The sequence below is a fragment of the Maylandia zebra genome, linkage group LG14 (genome assembly GCF_041146795.1).
Source record: "Maylandia zebra isolate NMK-2024a linkage group LG14, Mzebra_GT3a, whole genome shotgun sequence".
Taxonomy (NCBI): Eukaryota; Metazoa; Chordata; class Actinopteri; order Cichliformes; family Cichlidae; genus Maylandia; species Maylandia zebra.
The window spans coordinates 30,004,103-30,022,489 of NC_135180.1; the positions used below are offsets into that span (position 1 = coordinate 30,004,103).

General features: G+C 41.4%; 1 protein-coding gene across 6 annotated transcripts in view; it reads left to right on the forward strand.

Moving 5' to 3' along the window:
* The window catches only part of robo1 (roundabout, axon guidance receptor, homolog 1 (Drosophila)), a 225,071-nt gene that overhangs the window by 110,038 nt on the left and 96,646 nt on the right, over positions 1-18,387 (forward strand). For all 6 annotated transcript variants that reach the window (XM_076873331.1, XM_076873327.1, XM_076873328.1 and 3 more), the window contains one exon: positions 125-451. In XM_076873331.1, coding sequence (XP_076729446.1) covers positions 125-451 — 327 coding nt within the window. The remainder of the gene's footprint in view (positions 1-124; positions 452-18,387) is intronic.

The following is an 18,387-nucleotide window of genomic DNA, read 5'->3' on the forward strand; positions in this document are numbered from 1 at the left end:
TGCGCTAACCCTTTAAAACTTTTCAATCAAATAAGACAAAGTCCACAACAAGCCTATCATTCCTTTAAATAGCTTAAATAAGGACTCGCAGATGTAAATCGTCACTTTTGTAATTTCTTCTCAGGATCCCGTCTGCGCCAAGAGGACACCCCACCCCGGATTGTGGAGCACCCCTCTGACCTGATTGTTTCCAAAGGGGAGCCCGCAACTCTCAACTGTAAAGCAGAGGGCCGTCCAACCCCAACAGTGGAGTGGTACAAGGATGGAGAGCGGGTGGAAACGGACAGGGACAATCCCCGTTCTCAGCGCATGCTTCTTCCCAGTGGCTCTCTCTTCTTCCTGCGCATCGTCCACGGACGGCGGAGTAAACCGGATGAAGGTTCTTACGTCTGTGTTGCTCGCAACTACCTGGGAGAGGCAGTGAGCCACAACGCCTCGCTGGAAGTAGCCAGTAAGTGCAGCATGTCTTCCCACTTTCACACCCACGCCACTTTCTGGTGTGGGGTGTGAATAGAGTAGTTTGGGTTCAGATGTTGCTGAATAGCAGGCTCCAGTTTCTTCCTGTGTTTCTGCGCTCAATGTGTTCATTGAGTTGAATAATCTCTCGGGCGATGGGCAGGATGTGTTTGGCCCAGCCGTCTCTGTAGGCCTGCAGAGCCTTGGGGGGGGAGAGTGGCCTGATCATTCCAGGGTGAATGCTTCTCTAAAGGGCCCTTGGTAGGTGGTCATGAGCTACAATAGGAACAATGTCCTTTCTGTTTTCATCCTACCTCTGCTTTTTGTCAAAGAGATAGATATGAGGTTTTATAGCAAAAGGAATGCAATTGCTGCATCTGTGTTTAGTCATTTTTAATAAAGAGCCTTCCTACTCATTTCATTGAAGAATCGGCGATGTCTTTTTATTGTCTGCTTTGCTTGTGCTATGACAGTTGAGCTTTGATGTAGAGTGGATTAAGCATCTGTAGGGTCAACAAGAGGCCTTTGTGACACATTAACAAGGCTAATATTTGGCTGTCAGTGTGCTTGCAATGCAGGACAAATAATAAAAAAGTCTTTCTAAAACCTTAAGTGTTTTCTAAGAGTTGTGACTGGTGTTGACAAAATTGTTCCCATGATTCTTTAAAAGACTGATTTTGTTGGTGAGGTCAGCTCTTCAGATATATTATCTCGTTGCGCTCTTGACTGGCTGAGAGTGAAGGCTGAGGAGCTCAGATATCAACCGCTCCTCCAGCGTGCCCAGAGGCTGTCACCAACCTCACTCACTGTAATCTAATCAAGATGGGGAAAGAAAGAATGGTGTGTGCGCTTGAATGTGAGCATGTGTGAATGAATGTGAGCCATTGCTGCATTGGGCATGGGCTGCTGTTGTGGTACTGGGTATGAGGTGTCAGTCAAGGGATTGCTGTGTAGTTTAAGCTGAATTAGTGGAATATCTGGAATATACAAATGTAACAAAACTTCCCCACTCTGATTGCTTTTTTAATATTTTCTATCCCAACTGTCAGCTGAAATGTAAAGCAGACGCAATAGATCCAAGACATTTCGAGGCCTGCTGATCAGACTATAAGTTTTTATAGTGTATTGTCTATGCTCTGATTTAGAGCTGAGAGTCAAGGTCTTCCTTTAGAAGTAAGGATAATGACAAAGAGCTGCAGAGAATCAGTATCATATATATATTCCCAACTAACTTCTAACATAAAAATTACAATTCTGCACAATTTAATAAAAGTGGAAGACCATTTAAGTTTGGTATACTTACAAGTTTCCATAGGCCAGAGTGCTAAAAATAACTTTCCCTTGTAGTAGGCAATATGCTGTGTTTGTTTCAGAGGTGGATTCTTCAAGTAGAAAAACAAGATACTTGGCGGGAAACACGAGGACCAGAGCACCACTGGCTCAGTCTCAAGTTTAGGTCTATGCTGTATAAGGTTCAAACAGATGCATAATGACAAGCCACTGTGCTCCAGCACTCTCTCTCCTTCTCGCTTAGCTGGTGTCTCTCGCTCACCCCTCTCCACAGTTCATGCTTAACTACATGTAATTATGTTGTTGGAGCAACCAGGATGGAACCCTGGAGATTAAAAAGAAAAGCAAAAGAAAAAGTTCAGAAACTCTGAGATTTCTTTTCGAGGCTACATTTAAACTCCCGAGTAAATAAACTTTGAGACGTATATCTGACTTATGAGGGTTTAGGAAAGTTTTAAACCCTTTTTTACCCCTTGTTGTCATTACAGATGCTTGTCATAATGATACTGTTATGAGTTCAATATAGTAGATAGAATTTTTCACTCAGGTTAAGTTGAGGGATTAGCCAGACTTTTAATTTCCAATGAAACTCCAAAGAAGGAAGTCATGGGTTTAATTGTGTTTACTTTGCCTCGTTCTCCCTCTCTAACATTTTTGCTTTAAAAGCACTTTAAAAGCTGAAAACATGAATTTTTTTGTGATGTTATTCTAAGACCCTGGCTTTGACAGTTTCCTGTGCTCACCAGTGATTGTTAACGTAATCCACATTTCAACAAGTCCTGTTTTGCCAGCTAGGAGAGCTAGCCCAGTTTGTTTGGTTTATCATTAACCACATGTACAGTACAGCCCACAATCTCTCTATCTCAGCCTCTTAACCCAAAGCCATTTACCATGAATCATGTTTGCTTGGTGCATTGAGACAAGCTTAAGATAGAATTCTTTGCCTATTGTGTTATTGTTTTCTTTGCTTTAGAGATGTCAGCGACAAATAATGAAATGCCTTTGTGCTTGAGAACAGCCAGGTGATAAAGACCATTTGTTCAAGATTGTAACTAAAAGTATTTCAAACATTATGATTATTTTTCCATGATATAAATCTTCAAATGCCATTCTTCTTTTTTTTTCTTTGCAAAACACTGAGCAAACAAGACTCTGAACTCAGCAGGGGAAAGTAAAAGTAAAAAGTGTTTCTGAGATTACTTTAATGTGAGTGAACAGAAGAAGCAGAACTGATTTTTTTTTCTTAACCCTTTAAGACCTACCATAGAACCAAGTCCGCCAGAGCTTATATTATATTTTTACATGCTGTAGAGCCATTTTTGGGAGCATTTTAAGTTGATATACATCAATACAACCATTACAGCCCAAATTTTAATAATATGTATGCATTAAGTGCATAGTAATTACATAAATTGCAAAAAAGTGCAATAAACCATAAAAAAATTGAAAATCGTTTTAGTTTTTTTAATATATATTTCTAGTTAGAGAAATTTAAGATGCCTGTCCCTCAAAACTGTAAATACAAAAAAGTTGCACAAAATAGTTTCCCACCACAGGAAATTTAAGTGTCTTCATAGTTTTATTTTTGAAATACACCAATTTTTATATAGTGCAGGAAAAACGAAAAATAAATATTATAATGTAAATTTGCAAAAAAACCAGCATATGCATCAAAATAAACCATTTCCAGCAGTGCAATTTTAGTTCCAAGCATCCCAGAAACGACACAGAAAGTCATAAAGTCAAACATAACTTTTAAAAACACCAGTATAGGCTCATAAGGCCCTGATGGTAAAAAACAAAAAACAAAAAAAAAAACTACATTTCCTCAAAATTATGTCACTTCCGGTTTCGGGCAGGTCATGGCAGACAGGGATAGTTCGTGCTGAAGCGTTACAAACAGCTGATCAGATGGCAAAGCGAATATTATGTTTTTGTTGCTGCAAGTGCTTTTTATGCAGTTTTTGCAAAGCTATATGTGGAAGGAAACTGACCTAGGACAGGCTGATGGCATAAGATGTAAGTACAAATCCTCTGGTTTCATATGCAAAAAACACTTATTACCCTAGCTTACGTGGTTGCAGAGCTACCAGGATTTAAAAATAGTTACGCAAAACGGAGCGTGCTTTAAAGGGTTAAGTTAATTATTTGAATCTTCTTACCACTGTTCCACTAAAATGGAAATGAATACATTTATTAATTTTTATATATTAAGTAAGAGAATCATTTATAATGATGTAACGTGAGGGTTCACTAGATGGTTGGGAATCTCTCTGAATAATTAGGAACAGCAAGACGGAGACGGATAACTTTTTAGCAGCCTCTTTACTTTTAGCACCCTGCAACAACAACCCACACTTCCTGTGTGCCGCCCTCATGAATACTTCACTGGCCTCTCAGAAGCCAGGAAATCTTATACTCAGATCAAAACAGGGAAAACAACCAGGTAGATATAACACATACTTATTACTGGTTTGAACATGCATGTCTAAACATTCAAACACGTAACCACCAAATAGCTACATAACTAGCTTTATAACCTTTGTAAACACCTCTTTGTATATCAAAATAGATTTAAATTTACTTCTACACTTTACAATGGTTATAATTTTTCAAGTAATCACTTCCAGACAGGCACAAAATGATAATCGTCGATATACCCTGTGATCTATCAGAGTAGATTGTTTTACCCATGCTGTGTACGAGTCCCTGAGAGGCTCTATGAATAGCTATTTCCCTTTTCCTGGTTGTGCAGATAGTACAGTGAGGTAATGGACGGCACACTGCTCCACTTGAGTAGGCGATAACCTCAGGGCCTGCTGTGTAGTGGCCTGGCTGACTGCACAGTGCTGACCGCACAGGGTTGGCTGCAGGCTTCATATCCACACACAGATTCCTTTCTCCAGAGGCAGGGTTTACTTTTTACAGCCACTAACAACAGAAGCAAAGGGATGTTTACTTGAATTCGGTCCACAGCATATAACTCTTTTCAGCCAAGTTTACCCCAGAATCGCATTGATCTCAATGCTGCTGTGAAATCTCTGTCACCATGTGCAGCCAGCTGGCTTCACCGACTCTCTGATTAGTAGGGGTAGGTCAGGGCGTCAGATGTGTTGAAGGCGGCTCAGTTGATCCTGACAGATTCTGGGCCATGCCTGAGGGTCATCTGCAGAGTGGAGGACAGTTGGCTGGCATGCAGCAGTCCAAAGGCAAAGAAGCCACCTCCCACTGATCTTAAGACCCTCCTGTCTCTTTTGCAGGACATCTCTTGTACTACATCTGTTGAATATCGAAAAGTTGGGGTCTTTGTATTGTAAACGTTTCAGACTAATCCTCTCCACCTGACACACAACATAAACATTCCAGTTGACTTTGTCAAACATTTCTTTCTCCACTGCCCTTACCCATCTCCTCATCTCTTCTCTTGTGATTATTTTTCCACTGCTGCCCAATGAAATGGAACACGCTCTGTGACTGAAACAGCTTCTTTCACTGCCTGATGGCAGAGTAATTATTTATTTGTCATGGTCTTTGCCTTTCATTAACTTATTACGAGAGGAGCAATATAGTGCAGAAGGTCTGGGCTTATAAATTTCATCAACTTCTTGTTCACATCCATCTTTTTTTATTATCATTTTCGGGGTATCGCGCTTCTTTTAATCCCCTTTTTCAGCTCAGCAAATATTAAGAACTTTGAGAAGCAAAATGAGACTGTGAGGTGAAGAAAGAAAGGAATAAGGGTGAAAGAGCTGACTGATTTTGAAAAAAACAAAAAAACAGGATAGCTTACTCCACCAGTAGCACCAGTGAGTGTGCTGGCAAGCTGCCAGTGGACTGGAGGCAGTGCGTTACAGCTCTGTGGCAGTTATTTGTCTCAGGGAGGTTCAGAGCAAATTGGTGCAAACGGCACAGCCAGGGTCTGCTTCGTGAGTCAACATGCAGCTGAGGCGTGGGCTCCACACCACAGACGCTCCTTGGCCTTCACTCCAATCTGTTTCATGTTGGAATGCAGACCCGGTCCACAATCTCTGAGCCCGATGGCGTGTGCATGTGTAGCTGTCAAAGCTGCCTCAAAAAAAGAAAGTCTCCATTTCCTATTAGAGTAAAATATTCGTGTTGCCTATGAAATGTTGGATTCATTATTCATGTTTATTTTTTTATTTTGTTCTAAATAGTTCCAGGGTGTGTACTGCTGTTCAAACCTATTTCAGTCCGCTGTTGTTAATTTTGAAATTGCAGTACATGGGTAGCAACTGGTTACTGTCTAATTACACTCCCCACAGCACATAACTGTCAGCTTAGTCTTTGTGAAACCTCTGCAGGGGAGATATGCTCAACACATGCATTTCAATTAGTCGTCTGTATAGCCATATATGCATAGAGCAATTTTTATCATGCATGTTACGTGTGGTCTGTTGAACTTAGCATCTTTGCCGCTTCAGGCTGTTTGCATAAATCAATGCATTCCATTTAATTAAACCTGGAGTATCCATTTGCTATGCTTGGTCGATACCCAAGTCCCCTTTTGAGATGAAAATTTCCGTGATACACAAGCAAGCCCGGAACTAGCATGCAGTTCTTGTTAGTGACTTGGATATGTACCTTAAAACTTTGACCACGTTCACTAAATATTCATAAGAAGCATCCTGGCAGATATTGGCTGACATAACTGCCCTAAAATGGAGTTGTCACTCTGAGCAGTGATGGCAACCTGGGGTGAAGGAGAGAAGATGCTAGTGTCTCTTTCAGTCATGTGAAAATGTGTCAAATGCCACAGTGATTTGGGGATTTTTGGAACATGGTTTTCGCAACCATGCAAGCGTAACCTCGCCCACACAGCCCTCCCCCACCAAAACTAATACTGCTGGCACGATCGGAGGCCAAGCGCTGAAATTGCTCACCATGGGAAACAGTAGAGTAGCAGCAGATAAGAGCCAGAGCAGCTTTTTGACAGTTTTAGGCGCTTTGTGGTGTTTTACAGTGAACACGGGCACAGAGCCTAAAGAGAAACACACATCCTGCAGAGTGAGAGAAACTCGAATGAATGGATTGGTTTACACAAGAATGGTGCTTTCGACAGAGCGAGATTTCTTGTGTGTGTGTATGCGTGTGTGTTCATGTTTAATTCCATCAGTCTGTGTACACTGCTCTACTGAACAATGTCTAGTGATGTATTCTGTGAAAGAGACTAGAGGTGCAGGTGTATAGGGATGGGTAAAGCTCAATGTGCCATCAATCCCTTTATGCTCCACCCATCTCTGACAGCATAGTGGGACAGGTGAGACAAGCAGGACGTGTCCTCCAAAAGTACCTGAGAACCCAGAGTCCATTTGATTCCCACTCTGTATCTATCACCTATATTATCTGATTGTCACAAGTAGAATTTCGCCATTAAACGATAGACACAGAGCCTGGGTGAGTAAGGCACTTTGTAATGGTGACAATATACTCCTTTATATTAGGTTAGTCTTTTTAGTGTGATAGATATTGGCCTCTTTGATCTCCCTATATACAAAGACAGAATGAGTGTAGCGCATTAGATGTGCTAAACACAGCTGTTACACACTGACACGAGGCGCTTTCTGCCTTACAGATCTCTCAGTGTGCATTCATGCAGTAAATAACTTGTCTCTGTTAACGAGGTAGCTAGCCCAGACTTACCGAGTCCACGTCAAGCACTTTTCTCTGTTTCTGTGATGGCTTTTGCAATCCGTCCATTTACATATGATGACATTGCCCAGATATCTCTGGATTTCTTTGGAAAAGGCGAAACTACCTCACAGCTATGTCTGTCTGAGTGTTTGGACACTTCCCCAAACTCTTGTGCGTCAGATCTTTTTTTTTTTTTCACCCCCCGGTCGCCACAGTGACTGCTTATTCATCTCGATGTAATCCTCGCCTTTGGCTGTAGTGCAGAACAGGAGGTTTTGTAGGACAGCTGCTGGATCCCAGGATAGTGAAGTATGATATTAACATTATGAAGTGCTAGTCTAGGACAGATAAGATAAAGTGTGTGAGCTCTTGAGACCAGTGGTCCTGTACTACCACTTAGGAGCAGCACTGATAACAGAGTAGTTTCCCTTCCTCTACTCTTAAAAACTGAGTTGTGTCCAGCAAGTGTATTTTACTGTGCTCTTTTTTTTTTTTTAATGAAAATGTGTCCATATTTTTTGAGTTATATTCCATATGGTGGTAAAGCTTGCGTCAGTGCTGGTGAGAACTAGATGAATGCATGCTGCTAGATCTAATCTCCCCTTCTTCTGCTGTGAGTCGGGTATTACTCTTGTTGGTAGGTGTAATCTCTTGTTGGTCTGAGCCCCTCCTTTGGCCAGAGAGTCTCTGCGTATGAGTGTTCATATGTCTTTGAGGCTTGCGCATTCATACGTGCCTGCATTCTGGTGTCTGGTCATATGATGAGGTGTTCTGCTCTGCAGACACACTCTGGTTATTAAACCTGGGTTAAGCCCTCACTTGAAACCTTCTATCATGCTTCTCGATCCGAGACGATAGCGTTGGGGAGGATTAAGGGGTTTGGAGACCAGAACTTTAGGGGTTTTTGCCAAAGTTTTGAAAGTGTGCTCAAGAGGCACATTCTGCCCCAGTGTACACGAATATTTTTATTCTAAAATGTAATCTTGCCCACACAAGTGCTCTCTGTCTATACGATAACTCAAAACTTAAGCTGTGTCAAGAGCATGCTGTTAAGAGATTTGGGAACCAATCACTGGCAATATAAACCTAACATCAAAGCTATGTTGACCAGTCAGAAGCACTGATAGTTCAGATTTCCCTGTCTGCATTGCAAACAGTTTCTGAATCTCTTCAGCCTTAAACAAGTTTTGCAAAGGGTCAGTTTTTACTGACCCAAAACTGTGTTCGCATTTAGTTGAAAGGCTAGCGTGCATGGAGAAAAATGTTTTTAAAATTGCACAGGCATTAGTCTATAAGGTCAGGATCCAGGGATTTTCGCTGTGTAACATACCATCTATTGATAGCCTCAGCTCTACTCTCACTCTCTCATGAATGGGAGAATGAAACTTATTGCTTGTTTTACAATTAGGGTAAAAAACACAACCAGTAAAATTTCACCAAAAATCAAAAAGTATAGTAAATATTTTTTGTGTTTATCTTAAAAGACTAATGTCTCATACTGTGATTTACTCATGAAGACAGACACCAATTTTGCACATGTGACAGACTGTTCAGACTTTTTCTAGCATTTATTTATATCATGTAAACAATACACAGAAGGTCATTTAGGAAAAGAAAAGATATATATAAACCTCAATAACAACAATAAGCATATTTCTAATATAATATATACACTGTTAAATACAAATGAATCATGTATCAAGCAAATAACATGAGACTGATAAGTCTTTAAGAACTTTTAGTTGTAAGTTTTGGGTTAGGGTTTTTTTTTTTTGCTAGTTCTTTTCCTTTACATTGAACTGTAATGTTCACAAACTTTAGAAATGGTTAAAAAAATATTAAATATAAATTATAGTGACAGGAAACTGTGGCAAGTGGACAGCACACAAATATGTGAACTGGTTGTGTAATTTGTGGATTTCTAGCTTCTGTTGGGCTGTTGAGAGGCAGTTAGGTGGTTGTCTGGCAGTATAAGCACAGATGGGCTGATTCTGCTCAGCTTCAGTGGACTGATAGCACAGAAAACAGTGTTTATGCCACACTCGTGTGATACGAGCCTTTATGTGATATGTATTCCCTCTTAAACTGCTATCTCCTCTTTTCCTGCCCACTGTGTTTCTTGCCTTCCCCTTTTTCCTCACTGTTTTGCTTTCTCTCGCTCTGTCTCCTGTGACTTGATAAGAAGAGAAAGATTGAAGTACCGATGTGTATTTCCACGACCTCTGCGAAGGAGAAGGGAGGGGAAAGTGGGGGGAAAAAAGACATCTGAAATTTTATCAAAAATGTAGCATGTTGCTGAGCCTGGAGCGTGACAGGCAGGAAAAGCTGGAGAACTAAGCAGTCGACCCAAACAGTGATAATAATCTGCCTTGTGCTATCTGACTGCCAATGAAATGCAGTCTTCTTGCTACTGATTATGGAAAGCCAGAGCCCTGCAATCACTCAGTGACAAACAAACAGGAGATATATGATGGCATTCATTTGTCATTTAATCGCCCTTGGTCGCTGTGGTAGCTACTCTGATCATTAAGGCACAAATTGGGAGAAAATTAGTTTCTCCTTGTCATGTTACATAGACAAGAGCGTGTCCAAGAATAGGACCAGTATGAATGAAAGTTGATGCTCATTATCACAATGTAGTTCTTCCACAAGCTTTCTTTTCTTCTGACCTTTCTGTAATTCTAACAGTTCATTTCTAAGCCCCAGATATTCAACATGCTAGGTCATGTTACAAATGAAGGGATTGGCTCCATTACCACAGTGATTGTGTACTAATGATGAAGCAAATGAAAAGAAATGGATGAACTGGAACAGCAACAAACTAATGCTATGCAGGTTGTATCTGAAAGCTTTTATTTGACATGTTTAAGCATCTGGCTCACTAGCTTCACAGCGAATGTTGTTTGTGCAGCTTGGGGTTAATTACATGTGCAGTGATCATAATAATCCTCGATGGAGGGTATGTAAACATATACATCTAACAGTCTAATTTGGACCGTGAAGAAGAGGGTGGCTTGCTTGAGCAGTGAACAGAACAGAAACACCCTCACCTCTTCTTTGTGCCCCTTTGACCTTTCTAAACAGGGTGTGGCAGCAACACAAAGGGAGCTCCGTGTAACCATATACAGGCAAAGAGTTGGATAAAAGACAGACGGGAGACGTCATGTGTAAAAGGAGAAAAGTAGAGAGGATCCATTCAAAATTCAAACAGTAGTCAGTGTTGCTGTGGGTAAGTTTGAAATAGCTGACATGTGACTCACTGAGGCATGGTATTGTATGACCATAGTGATGTTGTTAAGCTTAGGGGTGACATTTCTATTCTCCCTACCCTACCACCCCCTCTCCCACCGCCTTCTCTATGTTTCTTTCTCTGTCCACCTTACACTAGTATCAGATTCAAATCTGTCAATGGTGCCTTAGTTCTCTTTAGCAGATTGGCTCACATCTGATGGATCGGATAGACAGGCTGTCAATAACCAGTTGGGATCTAGCTGGTTTCTTCCCTTAACCCCTAAAAATACCTCGGGATTGGACGCTTACTGATTCTAGTTTTCAACACTTTCATTATTCCTTTCTTGTTCTTGAGAAAGGAAAACTTTTAAGAGGCACTATACCACACCTTACCTTTACTCCATTGCTTTTATAGTGCAACTTATTTAATGTTTGGGCTTTAGAAGCTACTTTGCTGTCTGAGTCATGTCAGTAATCGCAGTGTGGAAGCGCATGATCTTGAGACCAGGCCTGTGCATCCAGTAGCGTTTTTCCCCTGCCAATGGGATTAGTCCAGAGTGCCGACTCTGCAGGTGGAAGCCTAAGTTAATTTACCCCACTGTTTGGAGCTATAATAGCTTATTGATTGTCTTACAGAGATGCAAAAAGCAACATGGAAGGGCATGGAGAGGGGAGAGAATAAGTTAATCATCACTCAGTGTGTTGCCAGGATTTAATCACATTAACCAGGGTTCACTACTGCTATGTAAATTCACTTTCAACCTCAGAGGAGTCGGAATAACTGCTCTGAGACAGACAGGACCCTGCTGATTTTGTGAAACCTTCCTTCAGCTGCGGTTTGGTCCCTGTCGGCCTGGTACTTTCTACCCAGCACCCACCTCAGTCCTGAGGGGATGCAGGTTCTCTGCCCAGAGGCCCAGCTTAATTCATGCTAAGCTGTTGGGTTAATTTTAGCTATGCTATCCAGTGGTGACCACCATCTGCTATACTGCTCCTCAGGTTGTCTGAAAAGCATCAGCCTGGCCTCTCTCCATGATTCAGACCATAACTCTCAGACAGCTGGTTGAACCATCACTCATTTCTTCCTCTAGTTTTTTTTTCTTTCAGGCTAAAGTGCTCCTGTTCAGTATGTATATGTGCGTACAGTAGGTGCAGGAAGGTGTGTGTGTGTGTGTGTGTTCCTTGGAGGAAGTCTGGCCCATTAGCGCTGCCGTCATATGCACATTCTTACTATGGCTGGTTACCTGGAGACTGCACATTTTGCTTTTATTTGACTGGCTGCCGTCTAGCTACCAAAACAGACTGACACAATCTCTCTTGTTTAAAAGCTTCAAGCAAAGCTGCTACTAAAAGTGTGCTCTAGATCAATACTTAGACTATGGAAGAGCTCTGTAGCGCTTTCTTTTTTTCCCCCTTTTTTCCCCCCAACCCCATCTTTCCCAATTAAGGTTGATTTTGGGACTAAAATCTGTTGCTCATCACATTTACTTTTTGTGTTCTTTCAGGACATCATATTGGCTGCTATGTACACAGAAAGCAGCAAAACTTGGTTTAGCTGTGGTTGGACTTTGCCCATGCTTTAGTCTGCCTTTTATCAATCTGTCTGCACCCAAAGACTCAGCTAACCAAAAGCAAAACAATGGCACAGCGAGGAGAGAGGTGAAGGAGTGAGATAATGTAAACACAGAGGCAGAAAAATGTTGACCTCACACCCTGTCTCACACACACACCGACACTGACCTGATGGCCGAATTCCTATCTGGCAACAATAGGAGAAACATCTGGCAAAACTGTCCACCTAAGCCCAAATCTAAACGTCATCAGGTTCCATCTCCACCAGGTACAACATTTAAATTACTCTCTTGTCCACTTAAAAAAAGAAGCCTTGATGCGATTTTAAATAATTGCGCAGTATCTGCTGCTTTGAGATCAAACATGCAAAAGGAGAGATAGGAAGGAACAACAAAGAGAGATAAACTATTGAGGAGAAAATTGCGGACAGGCTGCCATTAAGCGTGGGATGAGAGAGTAGAAGAAGGTGGCTCCAGTTGGACAGAGAGTCTCTTTTGGCTTGTGAGGGGAAGATAAGGGGACAGGTGGTGTTCTGTTCTCTCCAAGATCTCAGACAGCTGGCAACTCTCTGCCTATAAGCATGCTGCCATACAATGTGTGCATGTCTCCGAGAGCGCGTGTATGCATGTTTGTGTGACATTTGTTTATAAGTTCTTGTGTGTTTATAGCTACATGTGTCTGCATTTGGAAAGTTGTTTAAACACTTGGCAGCTAAGATATGTTGCTGATGTCACTCTCGAGTCATATTTTTTATATTTTATAGTTGTTTTTGTTTTTCTTCTCTCTGGAAACACAGCAGCTTTTGACGATTTTATGCCAGTAAATATTTTATTAGACTATTTTTATTCATGCGCGTTGAGGATTAAACGTGTCAATAATCTGTAGATTCTGTGTGTAGAAGAGCAATGGAAGGTGCACATTTTTGACATTTACTACAACCCATAAAATTTGGGTTTATGAATTTGAAATCATTGCATTTTCTTTTTGATTACATTTTATGCAGTGTCCCAACTTTTGGGAGTGGCGTACTGGGGTCGTACATTTACCTTTATCTGTGCCTCCACTACAGTCATGGTCAACAGTGCACAACAGTGCACAGTGCTTGGGGAAAGAATTAGCAGCCAAAAACCAGGGAGGATAGAGAGAAATGATAGGTTGCTAGTTAGTAGAATTGAACAAACCCTGCTTAAAGAAGTGAATGTTTTTCAGTTTTCTATATGACAAAAAGTTGCACAACCAATTGTGTTTGTGCTCATTTTGAGGTATGAATGACCAGTTGAACTGTTGCCTTTTTTTTAACCTACACCCTTAATGTGAGAACAGCAACAAAATTGACAGATTTTTGTTGTTGTTGTTGTTGTTAGGCTTTTTACTGTAGGCAGGATTCTGCATCAATATGGTACCACCCTGCGGTGCCTCATGAACTTTATTTCATGACCAATGAAGACTTTTCCATGCAAAGCAAATGCTGGGTTGACAAATGAGCCAAAACAGAAGGGACTTAAAATTCCTCTGTGCTGGCCTGGCAGTATGTAGCATGCGTGTACTGTGGTTAGTTCGGAGTTCTTTACTGTGTTGGCTTTGGGCTCGTTCCACATACAGCGCTGTGTTTGATCTGGCAGTGTAGCGGCCACTGAGAAGAGCTTGTGTCATCTCAGTGGCAGACTGCTTTTGTTTGCAGAAAAGAAAAAGAGATGGCACTAAATGGTCCAGAGGCGCTTATTTGCTGTTGGCAAACAAGCACTGTCCTCAGTGGTGAAGCACTCAGTTGCCACAGTGGCCTGACAGCTGGCTTTCATCCCTGAGCGCCACAAAGTTTGTTCACAATGCAAGTTGCTCTTAAATGTAATTCATGCTCTGCGTGGCCATCGTGCTCTGGTGGAGGCTCAGAAAAAAGATTCCCCTCCAGCACTGCTTTTGGTCAACCGAATAGGAATCAATTTCCTAGACCGCTATTGATTGGTGTCAACTCTTATGAGTGTTCTTTTTTTCTCTGTTCTTGTTAATGGTTTCTTTGAAGTTCCTTTCAACTTCCCACCTTCAATAGAACAGTTGGCTTGCACCTGATTCATTGATGTTTCACGCCCCAGAGGTCATCTTGATGAGGGTGCCTTCTTTGTGGCAAAGAACTTTTTCATATGCAAAAATTAATGATGGTGATTTTTTTAGATGAAAGCACTATCAGCACTTTCTGCATCCACGCTCAATTTATTTTCCCTATCAGTCTTGATTAGAATCTAAACATTTCACCATATATGAATCATGGTTACATTCCAAATCTAATCAGCTGTTAAAGCAGACTCATAATGAAATTTAAAATCGTTTAAAGACCATAATGACACTTGCATTCAGGCCAATGGGGACACATATTTCATCATTTATGCAGAATGACTCCTTCAAGGTTCCTGGTACCTTCGTGTGTATCTCTTAATTTTGACTAAATATCTAATTAACAGTCGTGGAGATAATTCTGCAGATCAATGATTTTAATTTGCTTGGGAGCTTTCAAATACACGCCCACTGCTTAATAGATATTGTGAGTGGAAATGATCTTTTTGTTCAGCTAACACACTAACAGAACAGCTAGCTTTGAGATTCACCATTTAGTGTCTCCTAGTCTTGAGACAAATGAGCAGCACAGGCTTGTCTCGGCAGTGACTGTGGAAAATGCTACATGAAAAATTGCTGCAGTGATTAGATCACACACTGCTTGCATTCAGACATGGTCAATTCCTTACATTCGCTTTGCCACAAGAACTTCTGCAGCACTGCTTTCCAAGGTTGAATGGCATCTGAAATATAGTTTCCCTTCATCCTGCACAAGGGTCCAGCTATTTCCCCTTGAGGCAAGTCCACATAAAGCCATCTTTGTCTTCCAGACACACACATGTTTTTATAGCTGTCCTCATAACTAGAAATATATTCATTCTGAACATCAACTGTTTTCCTTTTTGGCCATAAAGTTGTAGGAATCCTGTAGCTTTTCACTGTGGCATGCAGGACACAATAGAAATGTCAGCATTCAATTTTTCTGTGATACCGAATCATACATTAAAGTCTTTGCAGGTGTTACAACAGTATGCATGCTCCAGTGTGAATAACAGTCACAGTACTATGGAAATTCTTGTTGCCTGGTACATGTTAGTGCAACCTTGAGGAGCACGTAAACCCAGTGTTGTCTGATGTTTATGTGTGACTTTCATCGCTAAGCTTCACGTGTCAGTTTGGTATTTTCTTGTTTGGGTAAAAGATTCTGATTTTGTTTATGCAAATGAGTGCCAGGATATTCCACAGAAAGAATAAATATCTGAAACAGGTCAGGTATAGAAAAACTAGGCCAAGTTCTCAGCAGGAAGCTTTCTTTGTCGTGTTGTGTGGAAACTGTCAGAAGAGATGAGATCAAGGTGACTATTCTGCTCATTCCAAACAACCTCAGAGCTTACGGCCGTTGCCCACTCGCTCCTTGGGGCAGCCAGAGCAGAGCATAAACCCTTAAAGCAGGTTTTAAACAAACAGTCTGGTGTCGAGGCTGTGTGTGGCATTTCTGTTCAAATGCCTGTGTCTCCTCTCTACTGCTCTCCAGAGCAGTGCATGAACAGAGCTGTTTCCCTGTCTGATTTATCTGTGCAAGGTGAGATAAGACACTCCCTCAGCCCGTCTGCTAATCCTCTCTACTACAGATGGAGAATGAGCATCAATCTAGCTTTTACAGAAAAGGTTTGCTGCATGGAAATGGTAGACTACACATTAAATGCACAATTGTATTATCTAGGCTATCTCCCCTTTCTGAGGAATTTAGTGGAGGAATAGGAAAATATTTAATCTCAACGGGGTTCTCATTGGCAGTGGAATTTTAAGAATATCTTCAAGGAGGCAGAGACGGTCAAGGGATTTGATACATTTCCGGGAGAACTAGGAACTGTTTTTCCAACTTGGTGGTAGTTTGTAGCCATATTTCTTCTTAGCAGGCCTGTACGTAGCAGAATGAGACTGTTCATCCCTGCAGGGCTTTCCTGAGCTACAGCACCTAGAAAGCAGGATAAAATACAGTTATTTGGGTTATACAAACACTTCATCCTAGTTATGAATGTCATGGAATATTTTATCCAAGCGATGGTGGGAACCAGTTTCAGCATATTATAGTCCACTTTTGCCTGTTTTTTCCATGCAGTATTTTTTTATTCATACAATTTCTCCATTTGATCTGTAGTGAGTTCTCATACTTGCTAAGTACTGCACTCACTGGTCAACTTTGATGTCAAGCTAAAAGACTGTACTCCTGCACAACTGTGTTCAGCAGATGCTCACTGAAGGCTTTTTTCTGCAAACGAGCCCAAGTGAGTTTGTGGAACAAAGTGAGATGTATGAGTCCCAAGGGGACATTTTTCAGCAAGGATGTGTGTCTGAGGGTGTGGAAGTGTGTGGATGCGTGTGTTTGTATGTGCACTTTGGACGTGTGGAGAGACTCCAGATGAAACCCATCCATATCCCTGACATGCGTGCATTCATCAGGAAGCTTCAGCACCAATCTGCTGACAGCACTGGCCTGTAATTGGCTGACAGAATTAAACATCTCTGCACTAGACAAGCAGAAGACAAGTAGTCTGATGTGGACAGTTGCACAATGTGACCTGCGAGTGACGACCGTATTACCTCTACAGTGTTTAAAGTAGAAAGAGAATAAATTGACTTGGATGTAATTTCACCAATCATGCATGCTGCATGCTGAACTACAACAGTTGCCACCCAGCTGTGTTTTTGTTGTTGTTATTCCTTTGATCCTAATCCAAATAAGTGTCAACACACATTTGAGAAAATGACAGGGATTGGCACCAAAATATTGAAATTTTGTTGTGGTATGCATACTTCTCCATGTGGAATTACACTTTGGATGATGAGGGAAGTAACGGTGTTAATAAGTGTTTAACAGTAGAGCATAAAACTAGCTGGATGCCATTAAGTTAATCAAACGAATTGTGTTATCAAGCAGAGTTTTAATGAAATCCTCCCAAGTGTTCCCCAGGTCACAAATAGAATAATTGTGAATGTCTGAAATGAAAGGCAATATAAAATGGAGAGGACCATTCACTTTCACAAACATGTGCAGCTGTCATACATGCACATGACTGTTGTCAGGGAGAAAGCATTATGGACATGTCATAGAGGAAGCTCACAGTGTTGAACTATGGAAATGGAAGCTCTTCAGCTGCATCTCTTTGATGTAGCAGACAAAATGCAGGGATAGTATCCCTGAAGAGCACTTATGCTCGGATCCATCCCTCCCTCTCTGAGGCCCAGCTGCTATCATTTATAAAAGCAGGGTTTTTACTGTACAGTATACCATTTACATGATAATCTTCCCTTGGTATATGAAGCACTAACACAAGCCCATTCTACACCTTCCCACTCTTTTTTTCCACCCCAGTGTGGTGCCTATCATTTTACCTGAATTCTTAATGAGTGATAATAATTAATAAAGTCTGTTCCAGCTCCCAGACATTACTGGCTCAGCTGTATTTTTTTTTTTTTTCAATAGCAGTGTGGTCTTGGTGATGATCCTCAGCTTGCCTGCGACTGGTATGTGTCAGTGAGAGAGTTGGAGGTCCTTTCTCTCTCTTTGACCTCCCTCTTTACACCTTTAATCCTGTCTGTCTCTGTTTATAAACCTTGTGCATTTTGACAGGCAGTGTGGGGAGAAAGGCAGGTTTGGGGGGGGCAAAGGTTTTTTTTTCTCCCCCTTCCTTCCTTAGCCTAAGTTCCCCACTTGTCTGCCAGTAGGCAGAGACACTCGAAAGGTTTAAAAATAATCACTCCCGTTTTCAATGGAGGGCTTTCTAATTGGGCCTGAACCAAGGCTGGACTGGGACAAAAAATCGGCCCGGGCATTTTGACTAGAGACCGGCCCACCAGGATAAAGATTGAAAATGTGACGTCATTCAGGGATAAAACCGCAAAGGATTCTGGGAACTTGTGGCAAGAGGTACTAGCGCACGCAGGCTTTCAATTGAACTCAGTTACACAGCGATAAAAAGAAACCCAAAAAATGGCAAGAAGCTGTTGTATTATTATTAACTGCAATAGCCGGTCGCATGACAGCCACAGGAAGCCGACGGGTAAAGAGATCGTTTTTTTTTTATCGGATTACGTCGTTGAAGTGAAATTTTTTTAAGCCATGTTTCCGAAGTA